Source organism: Leopardus geoffroyi, chromosome D2 (genome assembly GCF_018350155.1).
Source record: "Leopardus geoffroyi isolate Oge1 chromosome D2, O.geoffroyi_Oge1_pat1.0, whole genome shotgun sequence".
Lineage (NCBI taxonomy): Eukaryota > Metazoa > Chordata > Mammalia > Carnivora > Felidae > Leopardus > Leopardus geoffroyi.
In genome coordinates, this window is record NC_059334.1 from 88,105,180 (window position 1) to 88,131,705 (window position 26,526).

At 57.4% G+C, this 26,526-nt stretch overlaps 2 protein-coding genes across 8 annotated transcripts; one reads left to right on the top strand and one right to left on the bottom strand.

Annotated features, from left to right (window-relative positions):
• Positions 1 to 1,518: 1,518 nt before the first annotated feature.
• On the bottom strand, positions 1,519 to 21,417 carry TUBGCP2 (tubulin gamma complex associated protein 2). Of its 5 annotated transcripts, none has more exons than XM_045439336.1 (18): positions 21,303 to 21,417; positions 17,894 to 18,053; positions 15,760 to 15,888; positions 14,782 to 14,958; positions 13,504 to 13,663; positions 11,361 to 11,568; positions 10,901 to 11,100; positions 10,402 to 10,591; positions 9,102 to 9,247; positions 7,524 to 7,704; positions 6,731 to 6,911; positions 5,827 to 5,999; positions 5,409 to 5,537; positions 4,879 to 4,999; positions 4,386 to 4,529; positions 3,742 to 3,870; positions 2,913 to 3,076; positions 1,519 to 1,929 (listed from the first exon to the last, which is right to left on the bottom strand). In XM_045439336.1, exons 2-18 carry the CDS (start codon positions 18,041 to 18,043, stop codon positions 1,794 to 1,796), a joined length of 2,718 nt encoding a protein of 905 aa, XP_045295292.1. In that variant the 5' UTR covers positions 18,044 to 18,053; positions 21,303 to 21,417; the 3' UTR covers positions 1,519 to 1,793. The 5 variants fall into 5 exon arrangements, with proteins under 5 accessions (XP_045295292.1, XP_045295291.1, XP_045295293.1 ...); XM_045439335.1 differs by having other exon boundaries at positions 15,760 to 15,857; positions 17,814 to 18,053; XM_045439337.1 differs by having other exon boundaries at positions 15,760 to 15,878; positions 17,814 to 18,053; positions 21,303 to 21,401.
• A 27-nt stretch (positions 21,418 to 21,444) lies between these two features.
• On the top strand, positions 21,445 to 25,063 carry ZNF511 (zinc finger protein 511). Of its 3 annotated transcripts, XR_006701793.1 has the most exons (7): positions 21,445 to 21,597; positions 21,859 to 21,932; positions 22,228 to 22,429; positions 22,619 to 22,743; positions 23,206 to 23,248; positions 23,748 to 23,897; positions 24,684 to 25,063. XR_006701793.1 is itself a non-coding variant. In XM_045439350.1 (6 exons), the coding sequence occupies exons 1-6, from the start codon at positions 21,445 to 21,447 to the stop codon at positions 24,760 to 24,762; spliced, it is 783 nt and encodes a 260-aa protein (XP_045295306.1). In that variant the 3' UTR covers positions 24,763 to 25,063. The 3 variants fall into 3 exon arrangements, 2 of the variants coding, with proteins under 2 accessions (XP_045295306.1, XP_045295305.1); XM_045439350.1 differs by lacking the exon at positions 23,206 to 23,248; XM_045439349.1 differs by lacking the exon at positions 23,206 to 23,248 and having other exon boundaries at positions 22,228 to 22,743.
• The last annotated feature ends 1,463 nt before the right edge of the window (positions 25,064 to 26,526 follow it).

Below are 26,526 nucleotides of genomic sequence, written 5' to 3' on the forward strand. Positions count from 1 at the left end.
GCTAATCCAAGAGGGTTTGCCCTCAGCTCAGTGGCCCTGGAGCCACGTTCTGGACAGGCTTCCTGAAGTGATGCACATCAATGCAAGTCCAAACCTCGGGCGAGGGTGTGGTGCCCCAGGCAGTCCCAGACCAGAGATAAAAATTTCACAGCCCAGTAGTTACCCCAAAGCAAATGGAAAGGAAAGGAAAAGCAGCAGGGGTTGGCGGGCTTTGAGGCATCTTGGGCAGAGGTGGCGGCGGGGCCCGTGCCCCCGCGAGCAGAGCAAGACACAGAGACGGTCTGGATGTGTGGGTTCCGTCCCTGTGCTCACACACAGCTGGATCAGGGAAGCTCGTGAGCCCCCCTTCCCAGTGAGCTCACTTCTCTTCCTTAGCTGTGCAATTATTTGGGAACAAAAATTAAAAGGCAACAGTCCCCGTAAAGGCAAAACCCAGAGCTGCCGCAGACGCACTCGCTCCGCGGCCAGCAGACCAGACCACCCATGTGCAGCCAGACCAGCAGGGGTCTGCTCCTCCTCCGACACAGGACCCCCCCTCCCCCCTGCCGCCAAGGCTCCTCTTGTCCCACCCTCACTACTGGCAACCCTAGGGTGTAGCAGGCAAGCCTGTTGCCCAGAGCCCAGGACGGGGACACAAAGTTTCCGGGTCTCAGGGCAGGGCACGAGGGCGGCAAGCCCAGGGCCAGCGGGCTCCTCAGCTCGGGAAGAGGTTAGCACGACACCAGGGCTCTGGTAACGCTGGCAGCAAATAAGCAAATTTGCCACTGCACACACAGCGGCCCGGACAAGAAAGCCGTCTGTGGCTTGTGAGCTGGACCTGTTCTTCAAGGCAGCAGCTGGACTGAGTGCCCACCACCCTGCCTCCAGGAGCCTGCTTCCGGCCCCTTCCACCTGCCCCCCAAGACCCCCTGCAGCAGGCAGGCAGAGCCGAGTCTGGACAGCAACACAGGACATTTGGCGGGTGGGCAGCATGGCTGGAGTGGGGAGCAGTGGGGTGGGGGGATCACAGCTGTGCCACCCAGGGCTGAACCCGCCCTATGGGTTCCACTCTGCACTTCAGCGGGTGCTCCTCAGGACTCCCCCACCCTCCTGCCCAGTCTGGCGGCAGGACAAGGACTGTGCTGCCCCCTGGTGCCCGGAGCCCAGCCTTGCTGATTGCTGGGACACCAGGTGTGCACAGCTGGACACCAGGCTTGGATTTCGTCCCCTGTGAGACCTTGATAATCATCCTGAAGTTGCTCAAATGCTCCGTGTTTTCACTTTTTCTTTTTTTGAGACAAAGAAGATGCCCAAGTGAGCGAGGGGCAGAGACGGAGAAAGAGAGAAAAAGAGAGAATCCCAGGAGGGGCAGAGAGAGGGAGGGAGGGAGAGAGAAGAGGGCGCATCCTCACCCGGAGTGGGACACGAGCTCACCCAGAGCTGGGACACGTCCCCACCTGATGTGGGACTCAAACTCACCAATGGTGAGATCACGACCTGAGCCAAAGTCAGGTACTTAACGGACCGAGCCACCCAAGCGTCCTTCACTTTGTCTTTATTTGAGAACAAAAACATTTTTAAAAACTCACCCTATTCAACAGAAGAACTCACACAAACACACCTCTGGAGGCACCCGGCCCGGTGCGGGTGGCTGCTGTGAAGGGAACCTAGCGCCCTGAGCAATGACAGCAGCTTGGCAAGACGCCCTCGGATTTTATACTTAAACGGTAACGACACACACAAACACACGGGGTTCAGCAATCTTCATTCACGTGATGGCTTCTGAACTCATTCTTCTGCCGCACCTGCTGGCCTCACTGGGCGGGGACGGCAACCCTGGGCGCAGATGCCGGGGGGCCCCGTGGGACGGGCACTTGGGGCGCTGCCTTCTGGCTCCTCTCTGCAGACAGACGCTCCAGGCGCTCCGTGTAGAAGCCATTGAAGTCAAGTCTGCGGGAGGAGGGGGGCTGGGCTCCTGCACCCCCAGGTGCAGAGGCGCCCTCCCCGGGGCAGCCCGTCCGCCCCACAAAGGGGGAAGGGTGGTCTCTGCACCAGGTGCGAGGGACACGCACCCACACGAGGGCCTCAGGCTCCATCCGGCCTCCGCTTTTTCAAGCAATACTGACACCAGAACTCAAACACACACGAAAATTGAACAACAACAAGCGTCCCAGGCCCTGTCCTTAGGACATCCGATGCCCAACACAGGACACCTTCCCAGGCAGGGACACCCCCTCAGTCTCCTGGAAAGAAGCTGAGCCACTGCCTCCCCTCGGAAGAGCTGTGTGTCCAGGATTCACGGGCAGTGGGAACCTGACAGCCCCAGAACCACAAACTGGCTGAGCGGCCTGCTGGTCCCCCTCCCCATGGGGCCCCTCCCAGAGTCACCAGGAATGTACCACCACACACCACCCCCCCCCCCCCCACCACCACCACCCGAGAGTGACAAGGCACAGACAGCCTCAGGAGCCCAAACGGGGCGGGTTTAGTACGTGCCGCCACGACCCTCACTGTGTGCTCACAGCCCACGGCAGAAATGGCATCCCCGTTCCCATCCTGCCTCCCATGGCCACCCCCTGGCTGCTCCTCTGAAAATGGGGGCGGGGGTGGGGGGTGACGCGGCTGCCGTGCATAGCCTAGGGCTATGGGGGCACTGACGGGGCAGCCTGACACACGCTGGCGCACACACACGAGTGAACACAAACCGCTACGCACACCCATCTGTGACTTCAGGGGGTGACGCACAGGAGGCTAAGGACAGACACCCTCACACCCGAGCAGACCCTGCCTCGGTGACACCTTCCTGAGGTGGCCCAAGGCTGCGTGGCAATGGTGAAGGGGGAGCCGGCGAGGGACACCCGGGAGTCCCATCAGGCAGGGACAGGAGGGCGCCCGTGGCCGCGCGGGAAGCCGCCTGGAGACGACGCACCCACCTGGAGATGACGCTGGCCATGCTGTGCTCACAGTCACTGGTGCTGTAGAGGCTCAGTCGGGCCAGAAGGTCAAGCAGATGTGCTGAGAAATTCTTATCGAACTTGTTGATGGTGGCCTCGAAGCTGGAGGCCAGCTGCGGGGCGTCCACGTGCTCAGCCAGGTACTAGAAGACAAGTTTGGGCACCGTGAGCACCCCCAGCCCGGCCTTGGCACTGCTCCCACCAGCTCAGCTTCCCCTTCCCTTTATCTCTAATAGAAGAAAGGATCTGGGCAAGTTTTTGCGTGATAAAAGGTGAAAGAGGACAACATAAAGCTTCCTGAGACCACAGGACAGAGACACAGTCTGGGCAGCTGGCACCCTGCTTTGCTCCCACCCGCCTGGGGTGTTTTTTCTGCAACTCAGGTTTTCGAGCTAATGCAGCATTCTCTCCTGGCTCCCTCTCAGTGGAGGGAATGGACCCAGGGGCCCGGGAGCAGGGGCCTGGGCTGGTGCTGCAGGGCCTATGCCCCGACATCCTCTCCAAGGAGGCCCCTCTAGTTAAGGCCGGGCTCTGACCATAAGGACGGCAGGGCCCACAGCCCCACGCCTGCTGTGTGCCAGGCCCTCCAAGGGGCGCCCACACCTGGGCGTTCCTCCCCTTGGGGGAACCGTGGCCTTGCCCTCAAGCACAGTGGGGCTGAGGTTTGGACAAGTCGAGCGAGAAGATTCTCTGGGACTCTTACTTAACATCTAATTCAAAGCAAACTTTTTTAACCAAAAGAAGAATGAAGGGCGGCAGCAGGCGCGCCTGCTAAGCTGCAGGCCCAGCGGTGCCGGACGAAGCACACCTTCCTGGCGAGCTCCTTGCGGGTGCGCTCCTCTGCCCGCTCGGCCTCCGTGGGCGGCCCCAGCATTGTGCCATGCTCCAACATCAGGCGGCCCAGCTCACCGTCCAACTTCATGCTCTGCGTAAATCTCTTGGGGTCAGAAAGAAACACTCCTGTTAGCGTCAACCCACCCGGCCCAAGTGAAGGGTGTGCCTCTGCACAGCCAGGCGGTGTCTGCTGTGCCCATGTGACCTTACGGGCGCCTGCCCGAGGGCTGGTCCACTGACTGACTGAAGAACGTTTCTCCCCTGATGGAGCCCCACGTGACTGCGAGAGGTCTAAGGAACCAGTTCCCGGGCTCCTGTCCTCTGGAGGTTGGCCAACACCTCGCACGCTCTCCACTGGCCCCACCGACTCAGACCCCCTAGGCCCTGGAGCCCCAGCGAACCCCCACCTCACCCCCTCTGCCTTCCAACACTTATATTTTGTGCCAATACTTCGGGGCAGCTGCTTGTAACTGAATCAAGTAACTCAAGTCGGACAAAGAGAACAGCAGGTGTCCAGAAAAAGGCCCAGAATAGAGGCCCACGCCGGCGGAAGGGGACTCAGAGCAGCACCCCTGCAGACAGATGGCAGGAGGCGAGTGGGCTGTGGGGTGGCCGCACCTGCATGCAGTTGGTGAACATGACGCACACGGACATGAGCCTGGAGAACACCTTGAGCAGCTCCGGGTTGGTCAGCATGCAGTCCTTCAGACAGTTGTCCAGGAAGCTCGTGTGGTGGCCCAGCACGTCATCGATGTTGGACGCCTGTGCGGAGAGAGGGACCCGGCCTTCACTCTGGGAACGACTTCGCAAGCAGATGGACTCCGCGGGCCTGGCTCCGGCTGCAGCTTTGCACGCTTCTGGTCTGTCGCCATTTTTCAGATGACCCTGTGCCCTCTGAGGGACAACATCACCCCCAACACGCCTGCTCTCGCACACGCACACCCTCACCGTGCTCGTAGGGAAGCCTCTCGTGTGTGCGGAGGGCTCCGCTTCCTCCCCATCAGCCTGCGGCCGGCGCTGCTCTCACCCCCGACCCCTGACCTGCTACGCTCCCTCCTCAAGAACCCGCCGGAGCCTCCTCAACGTTCCGACACGCCAAGCTGCGACTCACAGACTTCAGGTTCTTCTCGAGGACGTGCCAGGTCGGCTCCATGACTTCAAACATCATGTAGTACTGAATGTTCTGAACAAAGTTGAGCATCCGCTGCCGCAGAGTGAAGGCGCCGGCAAACCTGAGCGAGAGACGGCTTCAGCGCAGAGGACAGGGAGTCGGCGCATCTACAGCATGGGGGGGCCACCCGCCTTGTCGTCAGGGCGTCTGCTCCGGGCTCATGCCCCTCCACGGGGGCCCACACGCGGGCACGAACACCACCAGCGTGTGGGGCACCCCTGGGCGACAGTGAGCAGCTGCATGTGAGCCAGCAGGAGGAAGCACACGCCCCCAAACCTCGAAGGGCTCACGCTAACGGGCCCGACCCCCCAAGTCTGCACAGACGACTGAGGGACAGAGCCAGTGGCCGCCGCGGTCGGCAGTGGCCCTGCTCCGCAACGTGAAACATGTCACGGATCTATAAGCTACAAAGGTGTGCGACAAACTGCCTTTTTGCAAGAGGGGAGCGCGTGCGCGCAGACGAGACGCACCACTTAGCGGAGTGCAGGGAGCACTGCTTGGCGGCCTTGTTGCTGATCCAGACGCTGCAGAGTTGCCGCTCTACGTGCTTGCAGTAGAACATGTGCCTGAAGAGCATCTGGTAGCGGGTCAGGGCTTTCCTGCAGGGAGCGGGAGGAGACAGGCGCGTAGGTAGGCTTCTGGGCGGCACCAGAGCCCACGAGGCTCGCAGCAGATGGCGGCCTGGGCTTCGGCGGCACCGAAGCGGTTCTGCGCTCCGGCCACCAGGCGCCAGGCAGCCCACCCTGGACACAAATGGGTGTGGAGGCGCCTTGGACGTTCTGCAGAACAAGGCAGGTGCCGGGCGGATCCAGTCCCTTCCTCCTGGCAGACCTGCTGTAAGGTCTAGAGAAGCTAGTGCTGCAAGGGTCAGGAAGGACCAACGCTCACCTATTGATAATCAGCGACAGGGGCCACTTGACGACGTAGTCGAAAGAGAAGGCCTCGAGGCCACTCAGCGTGAGCTCGGTGGGGTCGGCATGGACCATCGCCTTCTCCTGCTTGGTCTCGATGGCCAGAACCCGCAGGAGCTGGGTGATGAGGTCATGAGGCATCAGATCAATCTTGGGAAAGACAGAGAGAATGGCGTCGAGTCCTGACCACGGCACCAATCCAGCTGCAGCACAGGCCGGAGAAGCAAGTCCCTGCGGTGGACTCCGTCTCCGAGCCCAGCTTGCAAAACAAGCGCCTGCCAAGAGACCCCCGCTCAAAAAGGAGGCGTCTTTCCTCCACCAAAGTAGGAAAACAAACGTACAGAGACATCATTTAAAATATACCTGACGATATAAATGAAAAACTATGAAGTCAGAAAGGCCTAAATCCCTCCAGATTTACAACTTTACCGCAGGTGCCAGGCTCAGGCTGAAAGAGAAGGTATGTGGGTCTGAAAACACAGTACGGCTGACCCTTAAACAACGTCGGGGGTCAGGACGCCAACCCGCCGTTGAGCTGGAAATCCACGTGCAACTTCTGACTTCCCCTACCCCCGACTACCGATAGCCTACTGCCGACCGGAAGCCCTTCCGGGACAGCTGATGGACGCACGCTTTGCGTGTCGTACGCCATACACAGTGCGTTCTCGTAACAAAGAAAGCTAGAGACAAGGAAACGTCCCTGTGCTGCACGTACCGTAAAACACCCACGTGCGCACACCCGGGCTGCGGGTATCACTGTCAAGAGTTGGTTCCTCCCGTGACTTTACCTCAAATGTCTTTCTCAGGCAGCTGCTCCAGCTCTCGGGACACGGGGAGAGGCCTGAAAGGTGCTCCCCCCCACCCCCTCACCCCCAGCCCACCTTGAGATCGTCCTTGAAAGGGTCCGTGTTGGCAGTGCTCATGCGCAGGGCCAGCTCCAGCAGCGCCTCCAGGCGGGTGGGAGTGATGTCGTCCACCGGCTTCTTCAGCTCCTCCTCGGTGAGGTCCATGAAGTGCACGAAGAAGTCCCCCTGGTCCATCAGGAAGTAGCGCTTGATGGACCTGCGGGCGGACGCAAGGTCATCGGGAAGACTGGCCGACGCGCACAGCGGCCCGGACTCGGAGAGAGGCAGGCGTCTGACGAGGAAGAGCTGCGTGCTTGCAAAGGGCTCCCACCAGAACCAGCGGTTTTGATGATGGGGGCGGCGGGGGGACAGGGGGAAGCCAGGAGGGGCCACACGGCCCAGGAAGGACGTGTCAAGCACGTGGCCTGCCAGCGCCCCACACCAGGAAACATGTTAGAAAGGGGAGACCAGCGGTCAGCTTCAAACAAACGGAAACAAACAGCTCTTAGGCAGGGGCAAAGAACTCAGTGCCCGGCTGCGCTGCCTGGAAGGGGCTGGTGGGGCCGGGGGCGAGACTGGGAGGCTGTGTCACTGCAGACAAGGTGACACAGGCAGACACGGCCCTGCTGGGCCTCGGGGAGTTAGGACCACAGTGGCAGGGTCACAAATGTGCAAGGTTCTCAGGCTGTCTTCTCAGGCAGGACAAGCTGGCAGTGTGCTGGTTTTTACATGAATAGGACAGAGCCACTAAAAGTTAATTCGTGGCCTTGGTCAGACACCCCCGATGGTTACACATGCTGAGCTAGGAGGCCAAGGACAGACGGCACACCTCAGGTGCGCCACAAGCTCCTTCTCTTCCATCAGGAAGGCCAGCAGGACCTTGCTGGCATAGTTGAAAGCCTTCTCGATTTGCTCAACATATGCCCGCTCCTTCAGAGTGTAGATGATCTCCTTGGCCACTGGGCAGGTGACATCGTGGCCACACTCTCGGACTACGTTCAGATATTTTCCTGAAAAGACAGGAGAAAGCAAATTAAAAGTTTCACCATAAGTACAATAAACCACAGACCTGAACCTCGGATGCTGTAACCCAAACAGTAGCTAGAGAACCGGAAAGAGAGGTTGAGAACAGCCTACAACCCTCTACACGTGGCAGAGAAACACAACCAACTGACACCCACGGAGCACAGAAGCGCTAAGTGCTAGAACAGGCTGGACTCTCCAGATCTCCTAAGAACACAGAAATAATTTCAAAAATATTTCAGAGAAGGAGATTCTAAATCCTCTTCCGACCCCGTCCTAGACAGCACAGCTCCCAGAACCAAAGTGCCGAGTTCCTGGCCAGCAGCGTGTCAGGTATGTCGGTCCATGTGATGGTGACAGGAGCATCACTGGCCCAGTGAGGCCTGCATCCCTGGCTGTTTTCCTGTCATGGTATGAGACCAACCCAGTGAGAAACAGATCTTTGGTCTCTGTCCCTGGTTGCTGGTGCTGAACTCCTAAAACTCTTGGGATTTTGTTACTCATGAAGCCCCTTCTGACCACACCTGAGTTCAGGCCAGCGAGGGACTCTCGGCAGCTGCCCTAGACAGCTTCAGGGTGAGGGCTGGTGGCCAGGGACCCAACCCCGTCATCACTGCCCACTGAGGTCAGGATCGGGAAAGGCTGAATAAATCACCAACGGTCAATCATTTCATCAATCATGCCTGCATAATGGGACCTCCATAAAATTCCTAAACCAAGGTGTCTGAAGAGTTTCCAGGGAGGGGTACACATCCACACGGGGATGGTGCACCCCAAATCCACAGGCACAGGAGCCCCTGTGCTCGGGACCTCACCAGACCTCACCCCACGGACCCTTCACCTGGCTGTTTGCTTGTATCTGTTATAACACACTGGTAATCTAGAGAGTAAAGCGTTTCCCTGAGTTCTGTGAGCCGTCCTCGCAAATGATCACACCAGAGGAGGGGGCCATGGGAGCCTCCCATTTGCAGCCACTCAGACAGGACCCAGTACTTGCTGATGTGGGGGCCGCCCCAAAGGACTAAGCCTCAACCAAGGAGCCCGCCACAAACCCCGGGTGGATGGGATGAGGGCTAATTTATAGGACGCCCAGCTTGTGTCCACAGAGAACAGGAGAGCGGGATGCCAGTGTGGAAAAGCCCCGCGTCTGGGGTCAGCTGGGAGCAGGGAAGCAACTTTCCTGTCAGTGATAACAGAATTCTAGAAGCGAAGTGGCAAAGAAAAGGCGTCTGTGAGACAAACCCCCAGGGTCAGGGCACAAAGCAACAGCACCCAGAGCCACAGGAGTCGGACGGGACGGTCGCCAGGCAGGGAAGGCACCACCGGGTACAGGGCCGTGACGGCAAGGCCACAGGCAGAGGCACACCAGGGCCGCAAGGCTCACCTGTGCTGAGGACCTTGCCTGCCATCTTCTGCAGGAAGGAGGGGATCTGGTGCTGCACGACGGTGTACCTCTGGTCCCAGTACTTGTCGTTGTAATCCTCCTGGATCTTCTCCTTGCGCAGCTCGTGCTCTTCCACCATGAACTCGCTGCAGGCACAGCAGACACTCTCGGGGTCTGGCCGACCAGAGCCCCCACCCACCCCCCCCGGGTCGGTCCCCGGCTATGAGCAACAGTGAACCCACCCACACCCCCGGGGGCTCGGAGAAGACCCGGGGCCACGAGGCCACAGGGGGACCTCTACCTCCACCCCTCCCAGGGGAACTCGGCACTTCCCTCCATCACAGACACGGACAACGCACGACCCCAACAGCAGGGGCGCGACCCCAGCACACCTGCTTCAGACACCACTCTTGCAAGGCGGGATTTTAAAACTTGTTTTTCCAAGTTTACTTAAAACTTTATTTTACGCGAGAGACAGAGAGACAGGGAGAGTGCGAGCAGGGGAGGAATAAAGAGAGAGGGTGAGAGAGAATCTCAAGCAGGCTCTGTGCTGTCAGCCTGACGCGGGGCTCGAACTCACAAACCCTGGGATCATGACCTGAGCTGAAACCAAGAGTCGGACGCCCAACCTACGAGTCCCTCAGGCGTCCCGCGTGAGGCACAATTTTAAAATCGTGTTCCTGGGGCACCTGGGTGGCTCAGTCGGTTAAGCGTCCGACTTCGGCTCAGGTCATGATCTCACAGTCTGTGAGTTCGAGACCTGCATCAGGCTCTGTGCTGACAGCTCAGAGCCTGGAGCCTGTTTCAGATTCTGTGTCTCCCTCTCTCTCTGTCCCTCCCCTGTTCATGCTCTGTCTCTCTCTGTCTTAAACATAAATAAACGTTAAAAAACATAACAAAAATAAAATAAAAAAATAAAATAAAATAAAATAAAATAACATAAAATAAAATATAAAATAAAATCGTGTTCCTTGTAAGGCCCTCCCCTCAGACTGTTATTTGCACCATTAGCAGAGAAACACTACCCCAGCCACAAACTTATTTTTAAAGTATTTTAAGAAATCTACCTCAACACAATAGACCCCTTCGTGAGCTACCCAAGCTCCGTTTACATATTTAAATGCGTGATGTGGAGAAGGAACGCTCAAGTCTCACCACTGGGAAGGAAGGAAGCTCAGGCCAGGAGCTCCGGGCGACTCCGACGCCCTCCGCTCGACAAGATAAAGCCTCCCGGGGCTCGTGTGGGCGTCTGCCCCTCGCGTACCTCACCGGTGTTCTCCTCAGGCCCCGCGAGCCCTACCTGTACGGGTCGTTGATTATCCCTCTATAGATCCACTTCTCCAGGATCTCGAAGTAGGGCACGCTGGCAGCCTTGGTGAGGTACAGACACAGCTCCTGGGCCTGGCTGTCCCCCGTGTAGTTGAAGCTCCGGTCGTGGAGAAGGCTCAAGGTTGACCCCCCAACACACTCGCCTTTATCCACCGAGGTGGCTGCAAGGAGGTGGAGGTGGCGCTCAGTGCGGCGAAGGGGGTGCCCTTGGCGCTTGAGGCCATGTCACGAGAGGCCGGGGCCTCAGTTCATCTCCGGTCTCCCGGGGACAGGTGCCACTCTCGCGGGACACACTCAAACCGTAACGCTGTGATCGCTAACTAAAGCCTATCAGGAAGAGCTTCCAGAGCTTTCCTGCCACAGGCTAACACCTGACGCCCCGTGGGCTCTGGCCAGACAACACGCCGGGCCTGCCGAGGCTCCCGCGGGAGGGCCGGCACGTCCCCGGGGGCGGGAGGGCAGGCACGTACCCAGGGAGGCCAGGATGTCCAGGGTGCGCATGGCTGGCTGGATGTAGAACCAGAGCTTCTGCAGGGACAGGAGGCCCTGCCTCTGCAGCTGCTCCAGCTGTGTGACCAGGATCAAGTACTCCTTCACCAGGGCCCTCATGGCGGCCGCCAGGGCGTGGTTCACCTGCCCGTACTCGAAGGAAGACTTCTCTTCAATGAACCTAGGAGGGAGAGGGCACCTGAGCAGGTGAGGCTGTTTTCAGATCAGATGGCACAAGCTCTGGGTCCCCTCCCCACTCAAGCTCTTACCCTTGAAGGGAACCCGTAGACACCAGGCCCCTGCACTTGTCCCCAGGCCCTTCGGGACCGTGCCAGGAGTGAAACCCGGTCACGACAAGACAAGCGCGCTCTTGGGGTTTTGTTTTGGGGCACGAGGACTGAGCTGCAGGGATCGGGAGCACCTGGGAAGGCGGGCGCCCACCTGGTCACCGTGGAGTAACTGGCAGCCACCGGGAGGACCCTGTTCACCAGCTCCCGGATGGACAGGTCGAGGTTGGGGTCCACAAGGAAGGTGCGGCTCTGCCTCCCGGTGAGAGGCTGGGCGGTGATGTACCTGCCGTCCACACCCACCAGCACGTAGAGCAGGTCCTCCACCACAGCCGACTCCTGGGCGGTCAGGGGCAGCGTGCCTGCGGGCCGCGGACACCGCTGGGCCGTGGCCTCGCGTCCAGGGTCCCCGCTCCCACAGACCTCGCTCCCGACGGAATCTCCTCGGCACCACCCCCCAACCGGCTCCCCGGTGCTACGCCCTCCAGCGCTCCCGGGCACAAGAACCAGGCTGACGGGGACCCGACTGGCCCCGGAGCGGTGCGCCACAGCCTTAAAGCCCCCGGCGGAGAAAAGCTCCCACTCAGATAAACACCCGGCCTTAAAAGGACGTGGTTAGGAATTAAGGAGCACTTCTGCCGTAAGCTGTTCTCACAGCACTGGTCACGGCCAGCAAGTCTGGGTTGCGGCGCGACAAAAAGATTTTCCTCAAAGACTTTAAAACCAGGTATGCGCAGTATGAGGCGGTCCCCTCACAACCACACCACGGACCGAAGGACAGTCGCGAGCCATCACCAGGGCCGCCCGCCAAACACCTCGTGACCCAGGCAGCCCCCTGCCTCTCTCGGCTCACGGGCCCTGACACGACCCCCACTGCTCCCCCCAGCAACACCTGCCGGGAGAGACCGCCGTGCGCGGGCAGCCAGAGGCAGCAGCGGCAGAAAGGTGTCTCCACGAAGCCGCCCCCCACCCCAGCCTCGCACAGCCGGCCCCACGCGTGCCTGCGTCGGCCCCACAGTGCCCCAAACCGGGGCCTGGCGGCTCAGGGTGGTGCTGCACCACACACGCAAGACACGGGCTCCGAGCAGGCAGCCGCCGTCTGTGGCCCGGGTCACCCAGCAGGCGGAGGCGCACCCTGAGCTCTGGCTCCTCCCCACGACCCCGTCACGACAAGATCACCCACAGCTCCCGTTCCTCGCGAGCAGGGCTGTCTTCCGGGAATGGCCACCAGCCTCGGAGGCCGCTCACTTGAAACCTGAGCGTCACCCCACTTACAGCCCCGGCGCACGCTCTCAGTGGGGTTAAGGGGTGCAGTGCCAGGTCAGCTGGTCCTGAGGGAGGAGACCTTGGCCTCAGGGGGCAGATGCCACCCTGCCCCTCCAGCACCCTGCCCATGTGTGGGAGAGAGCACCGCAAGCCGTGCTGAGAGGCAGGCGAGATAGGAAGGGACTGCTCCGAAGGGGACATTGCACCGCGAACCGCGGCCAGGAGAACGATCCAGCAGGGTCTCTGTGGCTCGCCAGGGTTTGGGGAGTCGCTGCAGAGGCGACGTGGGGCACAGCCCTGCCGCTCAAAGCCGCTAGCTCTGGGACTGTGGAGAGCACCCCAGGGAGGAGGGACAGGACACGAGGCTCCGTGCCACCAGCCACCTGGGCCAAGTAAAGAAAGCAAAACACCTGTTCCTCAGCCACACTAGCTGCATTTCAATGCCCATGAGCTCCATTCAGCTGATGGCACCATACGTTCTGGATACAGCATATCCAGAACATTCCCTCAGCACAGAAAACTCTGGGGAGGTAGAGGCCCAAGCCAGTGAGGGCAGGACAGTGTGAGCAGGAAGGGTTGGTGAAGGCTGGGCCCGGGACCAGGCTGGGGCAGCGGGAAGGAAATGAACACAGGGGCCACCCCCAGCTCCAGGACCTGACAAACAGTGACAGCGGTCGCCACGAGAGGAGTGGGGACACCAGAGGGAAGGTCAGGAGCCCCGCGGTAGACACAAACGGCAGACAATTGGCCCCATGAGCCAAAATTCAGGGAGACATCCTAGGGATAGAGACCTGAGATCACAACAGGGGCATGATTCCTTCAAACTAAAAGGTCACTGTGGAGAGGGAAACAATCAGAAAAGACCCAGGAGCAAACCAGGGGACCGCTTGGAAGAGGAGGGTGGGGGGGCGGGGGAGGGCAGACACAGGGAGGACACAAGAGCTCGGCGCTCCTGAGCACAAAAGCACAGGAAGAACGGTGCCCCACGCCGCTCACAGACGCCAGATGTGAGAAACAGACGTACTGCATACCTATAGGCACAGCCATGTCCGTGTTGACGCCTGAGCCAGGCAGGAAGTCCCCAAGGAGGGTGGGTCTGTCGTATACCCACGGTGGAAAGACGGGGAGGCGCTGGCCTGAGTTTTTTTTGTTCTGCTTATCTCGAAGCAACTTTCTTGTCAGTTCCAGAGACTGGCGAGGGTGTTTTCAAAAAACAAAAAAAATACATACTTTTAGTACAAACGCTTAACGCTAACACACACGGCACTGGAGAGATCGCCCGCTGAACGCAAACGAGGAAGCGGAATGACTGTCTCCACGCCCGTCACAGTGTGAGGAGCTGGGGACGAGACGGGAACCCAGCCTCTTGTTAGGGTCCCAGTGTGTGCAGAACCCACAGGTAAACCGGCAACACCAGCAACAGGCTGCACCTTTCTGGGGACAACTCACACGGACCCCGTCACTTTTCCCGGAGACACGAGGTCTAGTCACGACCTGATGGGTCACGGATGGGTCAAGGAAACCAGGTGGCCACCCCCCCCCCCCCCAGCCAGCTGGAGAAGGGTGGGCGTAGAGGAGAGATCCACCCAGGGAAAGGCCGACCCCCAACACGCCTGGAGCGGCAGTCCTCCTGCGGAACCAGCCGCCAGAAGCTGACCAGGGCAGGCCGAGGTGGCCCGGCTGTCAGCAGAGCCAGCTCCAAGGTGGCCAGGGAGAGAGGCAGGTGCAGACCATTTTCTCGTCGATCGCACAGGGTGGCAGTGCGGGGACACGGGAGGTGCTGATAGGACACGCCCACCGGCACTGGCTGTCATGTGTCAGAGCCATGGTGCTCAACAGGCACGTGCTCTGCTCAGACCCTCGTGGGGACGCAGCTCTGAGGGAGCTTGAGAGCCGCAGAAGTTATAGCCTGAGAAGACAGCTGTCCCTCAAGTGACCAGGGCAGGACACGAAATCAAGCGCAAGGAAAAACAGTAAGCACAGAAGATAGAACACGACGTAGATGAAATCATCTACAAAACACAACCTTAAGAAACAAACTGTGAAAACCTAGTGGATGCAAACGGAGAATCACAGCGTGCAGGGCAAGACCCACACGAGTGCCTCGGACACGCGAGCCCAGAACAGGCGAGCCGGCGCGGGTGACGCAGGGCCTCGTGTTTCTGACCTGCAGCGTGCGTCAGAACTGCCGTCCCTACGCAGCTAGGTCCCCACCGGGAGCGAGCCGCGACCCCTCCGCGTCCACGTTCCTCTCGAGCTCGCACGCACCTGCTCCAGCAGGCGTGGCCCGTGGACGGCGGGTGCAGTACCTGCTGCGGCGTGGAGCCTGTGGCCACGCTGCCGAGCTGCTTCCTCAGCTCTTCCAGCTCCTGCATGGAGATCTTGGAGGCCGTGGCGGGGCCGCTGAAGCCGCTGGCGCTGCTGCCTGCAGCGCTGGCCGCGAGCTCGGCTCTCTCTTTGGCGTTCTGTTGTAAGTACCGCAGGGTCTGAAAACACACGAGACCCTACCTTACACGCCTGTGCTCTGCTGGGCACGGCCAGGCCCCCTCCTCCCCTCCTGACCCCAGCCACCCGCGGAGGGCAGCGGCAACTCCCGAGTCTGGGGGCCGCAGTCAGTCTCTCCGTGTTTTCTGCCGTGAGGTGTCACATCCTCAGAGAGGAAGATAATCCCGCGGATGCTCGACAGCCAACTCCCAAACCCCGTTCCCGACTCAGCCTTTTCTCTACGCTCGGCCAGTCTCCCGTCCCGCACGTGGCAAGAGCTCTTCCCTCCGTGTGACGGTCAAACATGCCTGGTGTGGCACCACAACCTTCTCCAGACCCTGGGCCTGCGAGTGAGAGGCCCAAGCACATCCCCAGACGCCCTCGGGTGCGACAGCATCTCCGGCCTTAACGTGACGCTAGGTGTTTTTCTTAGGGTCACAAGTAACATGCCCATTCAAAACAGACAAAACCCCTGCGTGAGACTACGAAACACAAAACCCTCCAACCACAGGGGTAACCGCGGTCAAACTTCCCAGGGGCACCGCCAACATGAGCTACTGTTCCTCCTGATGCACCACCGACACACCCCTGCGGTATGTCAGAGTGCTGCTAGCACGAGGCGGGGAAGGAGCCCCGTGTTGGGTGCTGCAGGCGAGCAGAAACGTGCCGTCCGACAGCAGACTCACGATGTGTTATCGCAACTGAGCCAACCCACGTGCGTAGAACAGGTTAATCAGAGCAGCTCCACACACAAGCTCCGTCAGGAGCACGCATCACACTCTTGATGAGTCCCCAGCCATTACCTCTCTGTCTTCCGTGAGTTTCGATAACAGGTACACCAGTGGGTCAAGGTTCCTTGTGTTTTTAGATTTCAGTTCATCATATTTCTTTAGAAAGTCTTCTGGAGTACGAGAAAATTCTGCTATTTTAACCTCAAAAGCATAAACATGAAAGATTTAGTGACAATAATAAACAACTGTTAAAAACCTTCCAGGGGCGCCCGGGTGGCTCAGCCGGTTAAGCGTCCGACTTCGGCTCAGGTCATGATCTCGCAGTCCGTGAGTTCGAGCCCCGCGTCGGGCTCTGTGCTGACAGCTCGGAGCCTGGAGCCTGCTTTGGATTCTGTGTCTCCCCCCCTCTCTCTCTCTGCCCCTCCCCTGCTCATGCTCTGCCTCTCTCTGTCTCAAAAATAAGTTAAAAAAATGTTAAATATTTTTTTTAAATCTTCCAGAAAATTAAACATGAAAACCAAAACAGTGAAATTAGGTAGGTTAAATAATCATACACCCCTGAAATAAAACTTAAACTCAACAAAACATCTCATTAAACCTACCCGTGATCTCCCACAATTTCCCTCCTGTGTGCTTCCTCAGCCTGAGATCAGGAAAAAATGACCATTTAGATCTTTCCTGAGGTCAGGAAAAAAATGACCATTTAGATCTTTCTACCAGTTTATGCATTCACTTTACACATTTAACTCTAGGGGCTCCTGGGTAGCTCAGTCGGTTAAGTGTCCGACTTCAGCTTGGGTCATGGTCTCTTAGTCCGGGGGTTTGAGCCCCGTGTCAGGCTCTGCGCTGACAGCTCAGAGCCTGGAGCCTGTGTCCCTCTCTTTGTCCCTCCCCTGCTCATACTTTGTCTCTTTCTCTCGCTCTCAAACATAAATAAACATTAAAAAATATATATGCATTGGGGCACCTGGGTGTCTCAGTAGGTTAAGCATCCAACTTCAGCTCAGGTCATGATCTCACAGTTCATGGGTTCGAGCCCTGTGTTGGGCTCTCTACCCCTCCACAGCTCGTGTTCTCTCTCTTAAAAGTGAATAAACATTACAAAAAAATGTTTTTTAAGTTTACGCATTTAACTCTATTCCCTCTGGAACCAGGGATAGGCTCAGGGGTTATGTTCACTCACTGATTTATGGTGCTCCCCTTGTAATAAATTAAGATCACTTCTGTGTTCCCAGTCTGTCTGTTCAGTGAATTTTTCTAATTATCATTGTGCCATTATTAAACTATTTATTAAAAAAAATTTTTTTTAATGTGTATTTATTTTTGAGACAGCAAGAGACAGAGCATGAACGGGGGAGGGTGAGAGAGAGGGAGACACAGAATCCGAAACAGGCTCCAGGCTCCGAGCTGTCAGCACAGAGCCCGACGCGGGGCTTGAACTCACGGACCGCGAGATCATGACCTGAGCCGAAGTCGGACGCGTCACCGACTGAGCCACCCAGGCACCCCATTATCAAGCTATTTAAATAATACGAGCTTTACAGAGTGTTTCTAAAAACAAATTTCAAAATTATCTCGTACTGAAGATCCGTAATTTTGAATTATATGCTATTTGAATAAAAACAGAAAAACCTGCTTTAGAGGGATTGCAATGCAGTTAATACAGGAGCTTCCTTTCCATCCAGAGGAATATCTGAGTCTCCTTCCTCAGGGGACTCAGAACCTGGGTTCTGAGGTCAGGGTGACAGCCCAGCAGTCTCCCTGAGCCACCATTTATTCATTTGTACAACAGACTGAGGAACAAGGGCCATTATGAGGAAGCATCAGAAGCATGGAGTTGAGCAGAATTCTTGGTCCAAGAAAAGCCTTTGACAAGTATCGTCTGCCATCTGCACCGGTAATGCTGTGGCTGCTCAGTCAGGAAGCTTATGAACTTTGTGCACAAACTGTCCCAGGGACAGGGCCCATCTTGTCCAGTGCACAACACTGCACCAGGACGGGGACCATCTTGTCCAGTGCATAGCACTGCTCCAGGACAGGGCCCACCTTACCTAGTACACAGCACTGTACCAGGACAGGGCTCACCTCACCCAGCGTACACAGTGCAGCAACAGGACGGGGCCCACCTTGTCCAGTGCACAGCGCTGCACCAGGACAGGGCCCACCTTGTTCAGTGCACACAGTGCGGCACCAGGACGGGGCCCACCTTGGCGCTGTGTGCAGATACAGTGGTAGTGACATATGGGGTCCTATTCTTCTGCAGCAGGTCGATATAGACCTCAGCACCATCCCCTCCGTGGACACGCAGCAGGCTGAGCAGCTCATTGACGTCGTGGTGAATCCGAAACTCACTCATAGTTTTGGCTCTGAAACAACATCAACAATATGTTCTCCTAAAGCTAAAAGGAAAGCCGTCTACAAAAAACAAAACTGTGCTAACAGCTCTAGTGAAGACGAGGCCTGAGGTAAACGAGCAGTAGACATAGCACACAACCCATATGCTAATTAACTAATGAATATTAATTCGCAACTGGGCAAGGGAGACTCTATCTTGTGCGACAGAAAACAAGTTCCGCACATACGAATTTCATCCACTCATGCTAAACATCGAAAACTGGCCAGAGTCAGGAATCTTCAAACATAAAAGCAGAACGGTTAGGCGTCAGCTGGTGTGTAAGTCACTAGCACACACTTTTAAAATCAGGAGGAGTTCACAATAACCAGTTATGGGCATGAGGCACAGCAGGGCATGGGCTGCGGAGTCCCAGGCATCTGAACCCTGACTTGGCCAATTCTGGGCTGTAAGGTCCTCGGCAAGGAGCCTGATCTCTCTAGGCTTCTTCTGCCAAGGGGTGAGTGGTAAATCCTACCCACAGAGGTACTGCGGAGATCAAATAAAATCATCCTTCTAAAACACCAAAGGGCCCATACGGATAAGTTCCCATGGTATTGTTACTAGACGAGCAGGAACAAATTCCGTTCCCACACAGGGCCGACCATGAGGAAACGTTACTGGAGAAATGGCTGGTTTTACCCAAGGAAAACCAGATCTGAGTCACCATCAGTTACCCTAGTGATCATGGAAGAGCCTGAACGAGGCACTGCCAACCACAAGCGAGACAGAAAAGACAACACAGAACTCTCCCACTGAGGCCTCTTTGAATCTCAGGGCAGTCGGTTTTACACACATTCTACATTCTACAAGGGTTCCTAAGGAATGTGGGTTGTCCTATAATGGCTAGACTAGGTGTCCTATGATGGATGGACCACAAGGCCATGCTAGACGGCAAGGGCACTGCGTTTACCGTGGAAAGACAACACCTGTCCCCCAGACACAAGTAGGTGGAGACAGGGCTTCAGAAGAAAGATCATCTAAGCGAATGTGTATTTATTTTAATATTTATTTATTTTGAGAGCGAGCGAGCGAGCAGGGGAGGGGCAGGGAGAGAGGGAGACACAGAATCCGAAGCAGCTCCAGGCTCCGAGCTGTCAGCACAGTGGCTCTCAAACCCATGAACCGTGAGATCATGACCTGAGCTGAAAAGTAGGACGCTTAACCGACCGAGCCCCCGAGGCGCCCCAACGTGAACATTTATTCTAAAACTATCCTCACGCGGGGCACCTGAGTGGCTCAGCCGGTTGAGCGTCTGACTTCGGCTCGGGTCATGATCTCGCAGTCTGTGGGTTCGAGCCCCCCCGTCGGGCTCTGTGCTGACAGCTCGGAGCCTGGAGCCTGCTTCGGATTCTGTGTCTCCCGTTCTCTCTGCCCCTCTGCTGTTTGCACTCTGTCTCTTGCATTGTCTCAAAAATAAATAAACTTTAAAGCTACCGTCACCAAACCTTACATTTGTGGCAAAAATACAAGTGCAGACATCCTCCCACTACAAGTGTTAATACTCCAAGGAAGCTGGTCCTCTGTGGGGATTTGGAACAATTCTTGCAAGAACGGTGGCTCTCACCCGCAGGCAGTAGCTCTCCTTAGAGGCCCTCTGGAAACGCGTAAGGGACGCTTCTGATTGTCACAGTGCCTAGAAGGGTGCTCTTGGTGTGTAGTGGGCAAGAGACCAGAGCGCCTAAACGTCAACAGAAGCGTCCCACCAAAAATGCTAGCAGCGTCCCCGCTGGAAACAACTCGGAGGGGCTCACGACAGCCCACTCCGTCTTCCTGATGCTCCGGAGTCCTTCTCTCAGTCGTCACAGACACAGACTTCTGTGGCGGAACAGAACCTCCCTCCTCGTGGCATTGAGTGTGAGCTACCAGAAGCCTCCTCCACATCCCCTCACCCATGAGTTAGGCACACACGAACCCCCCCCAGTGAACATTTCAGGAAAACAGTCTTCGTTGAGAGTTCAAGACTAATTGCGGGGCGCCTGAGTGGCTCAGTTGGTTGAGCATCCGACTTCGGCTCAGGTCACGATCTCGCGGCCAGTGAGTTCGTCGGGCTCTGTGCTGACAGCTCAGAGCCTGGAGACCGTTTCAGATTCTGTGTCTCCCTCTCTCTCTGACCCTCCCCCATTCATGCTCTGTCTCTCTCTCTCTGTCTCAAAAATAAATAAATGTTAAAAAATAAAAGTTAAAAAAAAACTAATTGCACAAATGGGCTTGTAAAACAAAATTTGTGAAAAAAAGGTCAAGAGCCCTGATGCTTTTTCAGAGACAGAAAAGTAAAGCATAAGCGATGACTCTGTCCAGGGCTCTTCTTAGCTGTGAAACGGACTGGGGATGGGGCCACAAGCCTTTACTTCCTGGATGAAGGAGCCAAAAGATTTTTATTATGCTCTTTAAATGACAGCTCTAAAATTATCTTCTAATTTTTTAAAGAAACAGTACCCCCCTTCCTGACTATATTGCACGCATGGGTGTACAGGTCCTATCAACGCCGAAGTATCTGGGGGAGGAGGGGAGTCCGGCCATGGCCACACCGCCCACCCCCCCACAGTAAGTCTCAAGCGCCCTTGCGTCCCTTGGATCACCCATCGCTGTTTTAACTAGGTAACTTTCACCAGGTAGGCAGCCGTGTCCGCGGCTGGGCAGAGGCGTCCTCTGCTTTCTTCACCGGCGGGCACTGAGCACCGGGCACAGAGTCCTGCGCACCTCAGGAGCTGATGGGAGGGAGGAGACTAGAAAGGCAGGCGGAACGCGCAGGGCCTGACAGGCTACGAGAGAGCCGCTGGACTAAGGTAACGGGAAGCCACCGAAGGGCTTTAAACAAGGAAGCATTGCCGTAGGACGTGAATTTTGCAAAGACCACTCTGGCTCCAGTTTGGTTACTGGTCTGGAGACCAGCACGACCCAGAGGCCGCGCCAGCCCTTCAGGTGGGAGGCAAACGCGGCGTGGACAAGGGTGAGGGTAATGAGGGCGGAGGAGGGGTGGGAGTCTCCACAGCAGGGAAGCCGCACGGTTAGAGTTTGGGACGTGAACCGTCGGTGAGGCAGCGCACAGGCCAGCTCCGTACCCGAGCGCGGGGTCCGGGGGCGAGACGCCCGCCGGCCGTGCGCCCCTGAGCGGTCGGCGCACGGCCGGCGGCGGAGCGCGGGGAAGGGAGACTGAGCCCCGCCGCCTCCCCCCCCCCCCCCGCAAGGCTCAGGCCCCACCGCCCGCGGCCGGACTCACCGCGCGTCGGGGCGCCAGTCCGCCTCTGCTCACAGCGAAACCCGCGGCGGCAGCGGAAGTGGCGCGAGGTCACTTCCGGCCCCGCCCCGGCCGGCTCGCGGACGGTGGCCGGCAGGCTGTGGTGCCGCCAGCGCGCAGGGCGATGCAGCTGCCGCCCGCGCTGCACTCCCGCCTGGCGGGGGGACCCGGGGCGGCCGAGCCGCTGCCGGTGGAGCGGGACCCCGCGGCCGGAGCCCCGCCCTTCCGCTTCGCGGCGCGCCGGGTACGCTTCCCGCGGGAGCACGAGTTCTTCGAGGTCTGTGAGCCCAGGAGGGAGAGGGCGGTTGTCGGCGGGGGCGGGGCCGGCGGGCAGGGCGGGGGGCCGTGGGCGGGGCCGACGCTCGCGGTTGGGGGCGGGACCGTCGGGCGGGGAAGAAGCCGACGCTGGCGGTTGGGGCTTCGGGCGAGGCGGGGGATACGGGCCGGGGCGCTCGTGGATGGGGCGTGCGGATGGGGGCGGGGCGGACGGGGGCGGGGCTGGCAGACCGGCCCCGCCCATGATGTGCGTTTCCTGCAGGATGGGGACGTGCTGCGACACCTCTACCTTCAGGACGTGCTCACGCAGGTGACAGAGGCGCCGGAGAGGCCCAGGTACTCGCCCCTGGGCCCAGCGCTGCCCCCTCCCTGGATCCAGCCCGCTCGCTCCTGGGTGATCCGCCACCCTACCCTCTGTCAGACCACCGTCCATGCTCCTCTGTTCTGGCTTCACTCCCTCCTCGCTGGTCTGTGAAAATTTAGTTCTTAGGAAACTAGAATTTGGGATTGCCAAAGAAACATCAGAGCTTTACCGTTTATCAGGCTGCTTAAAGGAAAGGCGTCAGTTGGAAGCGTAAGGTCCTCGGTCATCAGCAGGACGGCATTCCCACAAGGTGGTTTCCTTTGCCAGGGTGCCTGAGTTTACCTGTCAGGTGGCAGGCTGCTGCCAGGTGTTTGACAGCCTGGAGGACTATGAGCACCACTACCACACTCTGCACAGAAACGTCTGCTCCTTCTGCAGACGGGCCTTCCCCTCAGTACACCTGCTGGACGTCCACATCCTGGAGTGGCATGACTCACTGTTCCAGATCCTGTCCGAAAGGCAGGACATGGTGGGTGATGCGTCCATGTTCCTTGGGGCCAAGGGCAGTCATCTCGGGCGGAGGAGGGGTTTGTCCGCAAGCTGTTTGCCTAGCTGGCGGGGGGGGGGGGGTCAGCACACTGCTCCCAGCTGGAGGTCAGGGGCAAGGTGTGGGGGGACTCTGTGGGTCAGGATGGAGGTGACGCTGTTTCTGTTTCAGTATCAGTGCCTGGTGGAAGGCTGTGCAGAGAAGTTCAAGACCAGCAAAGACAGGAAAGATCACCTGGTGAGATGTCACCTCTACCCTGCGGACTTCCGATTTGATAAGCCAAAGAAAAGCAGAGGGTACGCGAGGTGGTGCATGTGCCAAGCTTCAGGATGTGGCCCCTGAATTTAGAAAAGCGTGTTGAGTGTGTGGACTTTAAGGGTGCTGTCGGGTGGGGAGTTCTCAGGCAGGAGGAGTGAAACCAGTAGGGGATGGTTTTGCTGGCCCTGTTGGGAACGACTGGGATCTCATCTTGGTGTCTGCCCTGGGGCACCGAGGAATGTCACCTGATTCTCTGCTCTACCTGTATCTCCTCCTGGGGGCTGCAGCCCCACTTGCTTTGCTGACCTGGCCCTCTGGGAATCTGTCCCAGGCTGGGAGGCCCTCCCCTCACGCAGACCCTCCAACTCTTCGTCTGGTTGGTAACTTGGACAGTAAAGCCATTTTGTTACACACCGCTGCTCAGAACAGCCTGGGGAAATGCATCAGGAGTCAGTCTCAAACTTGTATCTCTTTGCCTTTTGCAACCGGTTCCTTTGCAGAGTCCGTCAGAACATCCTGGGAATCGTGTCGAAGTATTACCAGGCTAGTAGTCCTCAGCAGGACTTTGCTCTTAAAGTACTGTGAGTCTGAGAGCCCACTGCAACACAGGAGAGTCACGAGGTTCTGAGTGTAAGGTGACTCTCTCCTCTCGGAGGGGCCATTTCAAGGAAAGGAGTCCTACAATGCTGGATTGCGTAGGGATTGGGGACGAGACTCGATAGCAAGGTTAACGTTAGCAAACTTTTTTTGGTTGTGGAAAGACAGTGGGCACCCTTGGGAGGCATTTACCACGTGGCACCACAAAAATACTTTTTTCAAAACATGAGGTGTAACTGTCACTAAATTTGCAAACGTGGCATCTGTCATGTGACCATTCACTTAAGGTTTTGTTGTAACCTTTGTGCTTGTCCCAATAGTCTGGAAAGTACGCTTTGCCAAAACAGTTAAAAAACGTTTTTTTGCAAGAAAAGTAGTGTTTTTGTGGTCAGTCTTGGGGGGGAAGACAGGGCCACGGGAGCCACCACTCACCCTGTCTCCACAGCCCAGCCACACCCGGGGCCGCTGTACGAGCATCCGCAGAAGCTCCGGGGGATGACGGGGAGCAATCAGGAGGGGATGCCATGGAAGTCTGCTCTGAACACGCGGCCTCCCTCCCAGAGCCTGTGGGCGAGCGGCGGACCTCCAGCCACAGGTCAGTGCCTGGCATCCTTCTGAGGCAGGTTGTGAGCGTGTGCTTTGTGAGGAGAATGCTGGGCTGGGCCCTGGGCAGTAGACTCCGTGAGAGAAGGGGATGCGGGGTTGGAGTGTTGGCTTCAGCAGGAGTTGAGAGCCCGACTGAGTCACTTTGTGTCTTGCGCACACCCTGTTTTGGGCCCCGAGGCACAGGAAGGGAAGGCACCATCGCCCCCCTTGCATCGTGGCCTAAACTGGGATGGAAGGAACGTTGGCTGTCGTTGCCGAAGTTACAATCTACTGATCTGTTTTTCCGTTGCTAATTGTGTTCTTATTGGGCTAAACTTGTTTTCGAGTCTAATTTTGGGAAGGACACAGGACAGAAGGAAAGAAATTGCCAAGTGCAAACCGATAAGAAGGTAGACTCTTACCCCCAGCTGCCCTCGCGCAGCCGCCCAGCCTTTGGCCTGCAAGTGGGTCCCGGATGCCGTGGCAGTCAGGGTTCCTTCCAGATGGTGGGTCACAGGAAGCCTGGGCCTGGAACCCGTGTCAGGAGCGGCCCTCTTGGCTGAGTCTCCCAGGCGAGAGTGTGTTGGTAGAAGCGGGTCTGAGGTGGATGGCCAGGTGTAGGAAGGGAGCTGACCCCGGGGCCCAGGGCATCTTGGGAAGGGACAGCGCTGTCCTAAATGTTCCTCAAAGTGGAAGAGAAGGAGCTCGCCAGAATAAACTCACGACGCTGTTTTATGAGTTGGGTTTTTGTTGGGAAAAAAAATGGTTTAGTACGGAGACGACTCTTCTCTTTCAGAATACCTTCTACCATCTGTTTCGGTCAAGGTGCATCACGAGGATTTAAAAGCACCAAGAAAAAAAAGGGACACCAGTGACAACGTGGACGGAGAGCCACAGAACTCTGAGCCGACTCTGAGCGAGCGGTGGCCTTTCGCAGGATGGGGCGTCAGTGTTGCACTTTCTGTCGCCTTCTGGTGCGGCCGCCCTCAGACTCAGGCCTTTGCCACCCTCCATCTCAGCCCAGCTCCGTGTCGCCGAACAACTGTGTGACAGCAGAAGCGGTGACAGACCCACGGATTCCCGACACACGCTCTGGTGAATGAGATGGCCCGCCATGCCACCTCCCTGTGCAGGGCCGTCCCGAGGATGTGCCATATAAATACGTAGACATTTGCCGTAACGGTCTCCAGCCGTGACTTCTCTGTGGTCGAGCTGCGTAGGGAAACGGGCAGCAGCTCTCCGTGGGGAATCTGTTTGCAGGGCTCGGTTTTCGGAAAGATTTACAAAGCCACAGAACCTCTGGGGGGTGAGGATGTGGCACCTGAGTCGCCGACGCTCCTGGCTCGGCAAGGGGTCCCAGGGCCGCCTTCCCCAGTGGCCATCAGCTCAGAGCTGATGGTGGGGTGAGAAGCCGAGGGGCTCCTGCGCCGCAGGTGGGGTGTCAGGCGCTGGGAGAACCCTGCGGCCAGGGCTGGCCTCCCCGTGAATTGAGAATCTGGAAATTAACCCACATACTTGTGCGCAACTGGCGGGGAAAGAGTAGTCTTTTCAACAAATGGAACCGAGATGACTGGACATCCACACGCAAAAGAAAGTGGTATACGCGGAAGAGCTGAAAATACACGCCCCCCAAAAACTTGTGCACCAACGCCTGCAGCAGCATCATTCACAATGGCCAAAAGATGGAAAGAACCCACACGTCCCTCAAGTGAGGAACGCATGAGCAAAACGTGGTGTATTCATAAAATGAAACACTGGCCAGAAAAGGGAATGAACCACTGACACTTACTACAACGTGGACGAACCTTGAAAGCATCATGCTGAGTGAACAAAGGACACACACACACACGGCCTGTATTCTATGATTCCATTTCTAGAAATGCCCAGTGTGCGGACATGTACAGAGCAAGGAGGTTACTGCTTCTTAGGGCTGGGGATTATGCGGAAATGGGGGAATAGCCAGAAAATACAGGGCTTTTTTCTGAGATGATGGAAAGGCTCTGAAGTTGCCCATGGTGAAGGCTGCACACATCTGTGAATCTGCTGAAAAGCGTTGAATCCTACCCTTTAGATGGGTGAACCGTATGGTGTGTGAGTTTGTCTCCATAAAGCTGTTTGAAAGAACAAACACGTACCCGGCTGGCTCAGGCAGGAGAGCCTACGACTCTTGATCCCTGGTTGTGAGTTCAAGTCCCACATTGGGTATAGAGATTTAAGTAGAAGAATTAAAAGTCTTACAAGTAAGTAAAACAAAGAAATCGCGAGGCGATCCGGGAAACCTGGACGCTGCTGGACACTCGACAGGCACCAGCGCTCTTCCGTGGTGGTCGTGCTGCGGCTGTTTTCCTAAGTAGTCTTTAGAAGGTGCTTCCCGAAACATTCGTGAAGGCAATGACAGGATGTCTGGGGTCTGCTTCAGAATGATCTGGGAGGGAGGACTCTTTGGGGCTGAGATGAAACCAGGCTGACCCTGGGTAGATGGCTGCCGAAACCAGGAGCCAGGGGCACGATGACCCTAACCGTGCACACGCACTCGCCCCCTTCGACAAGTAAAGTAAAAAGGAGGAAAAGGAAGCCAAGGCAGGTGTGGCCAGGACCAGCCTCAAGGACCAGAGCTCCGGGTCATCGTGTCCCGAGGG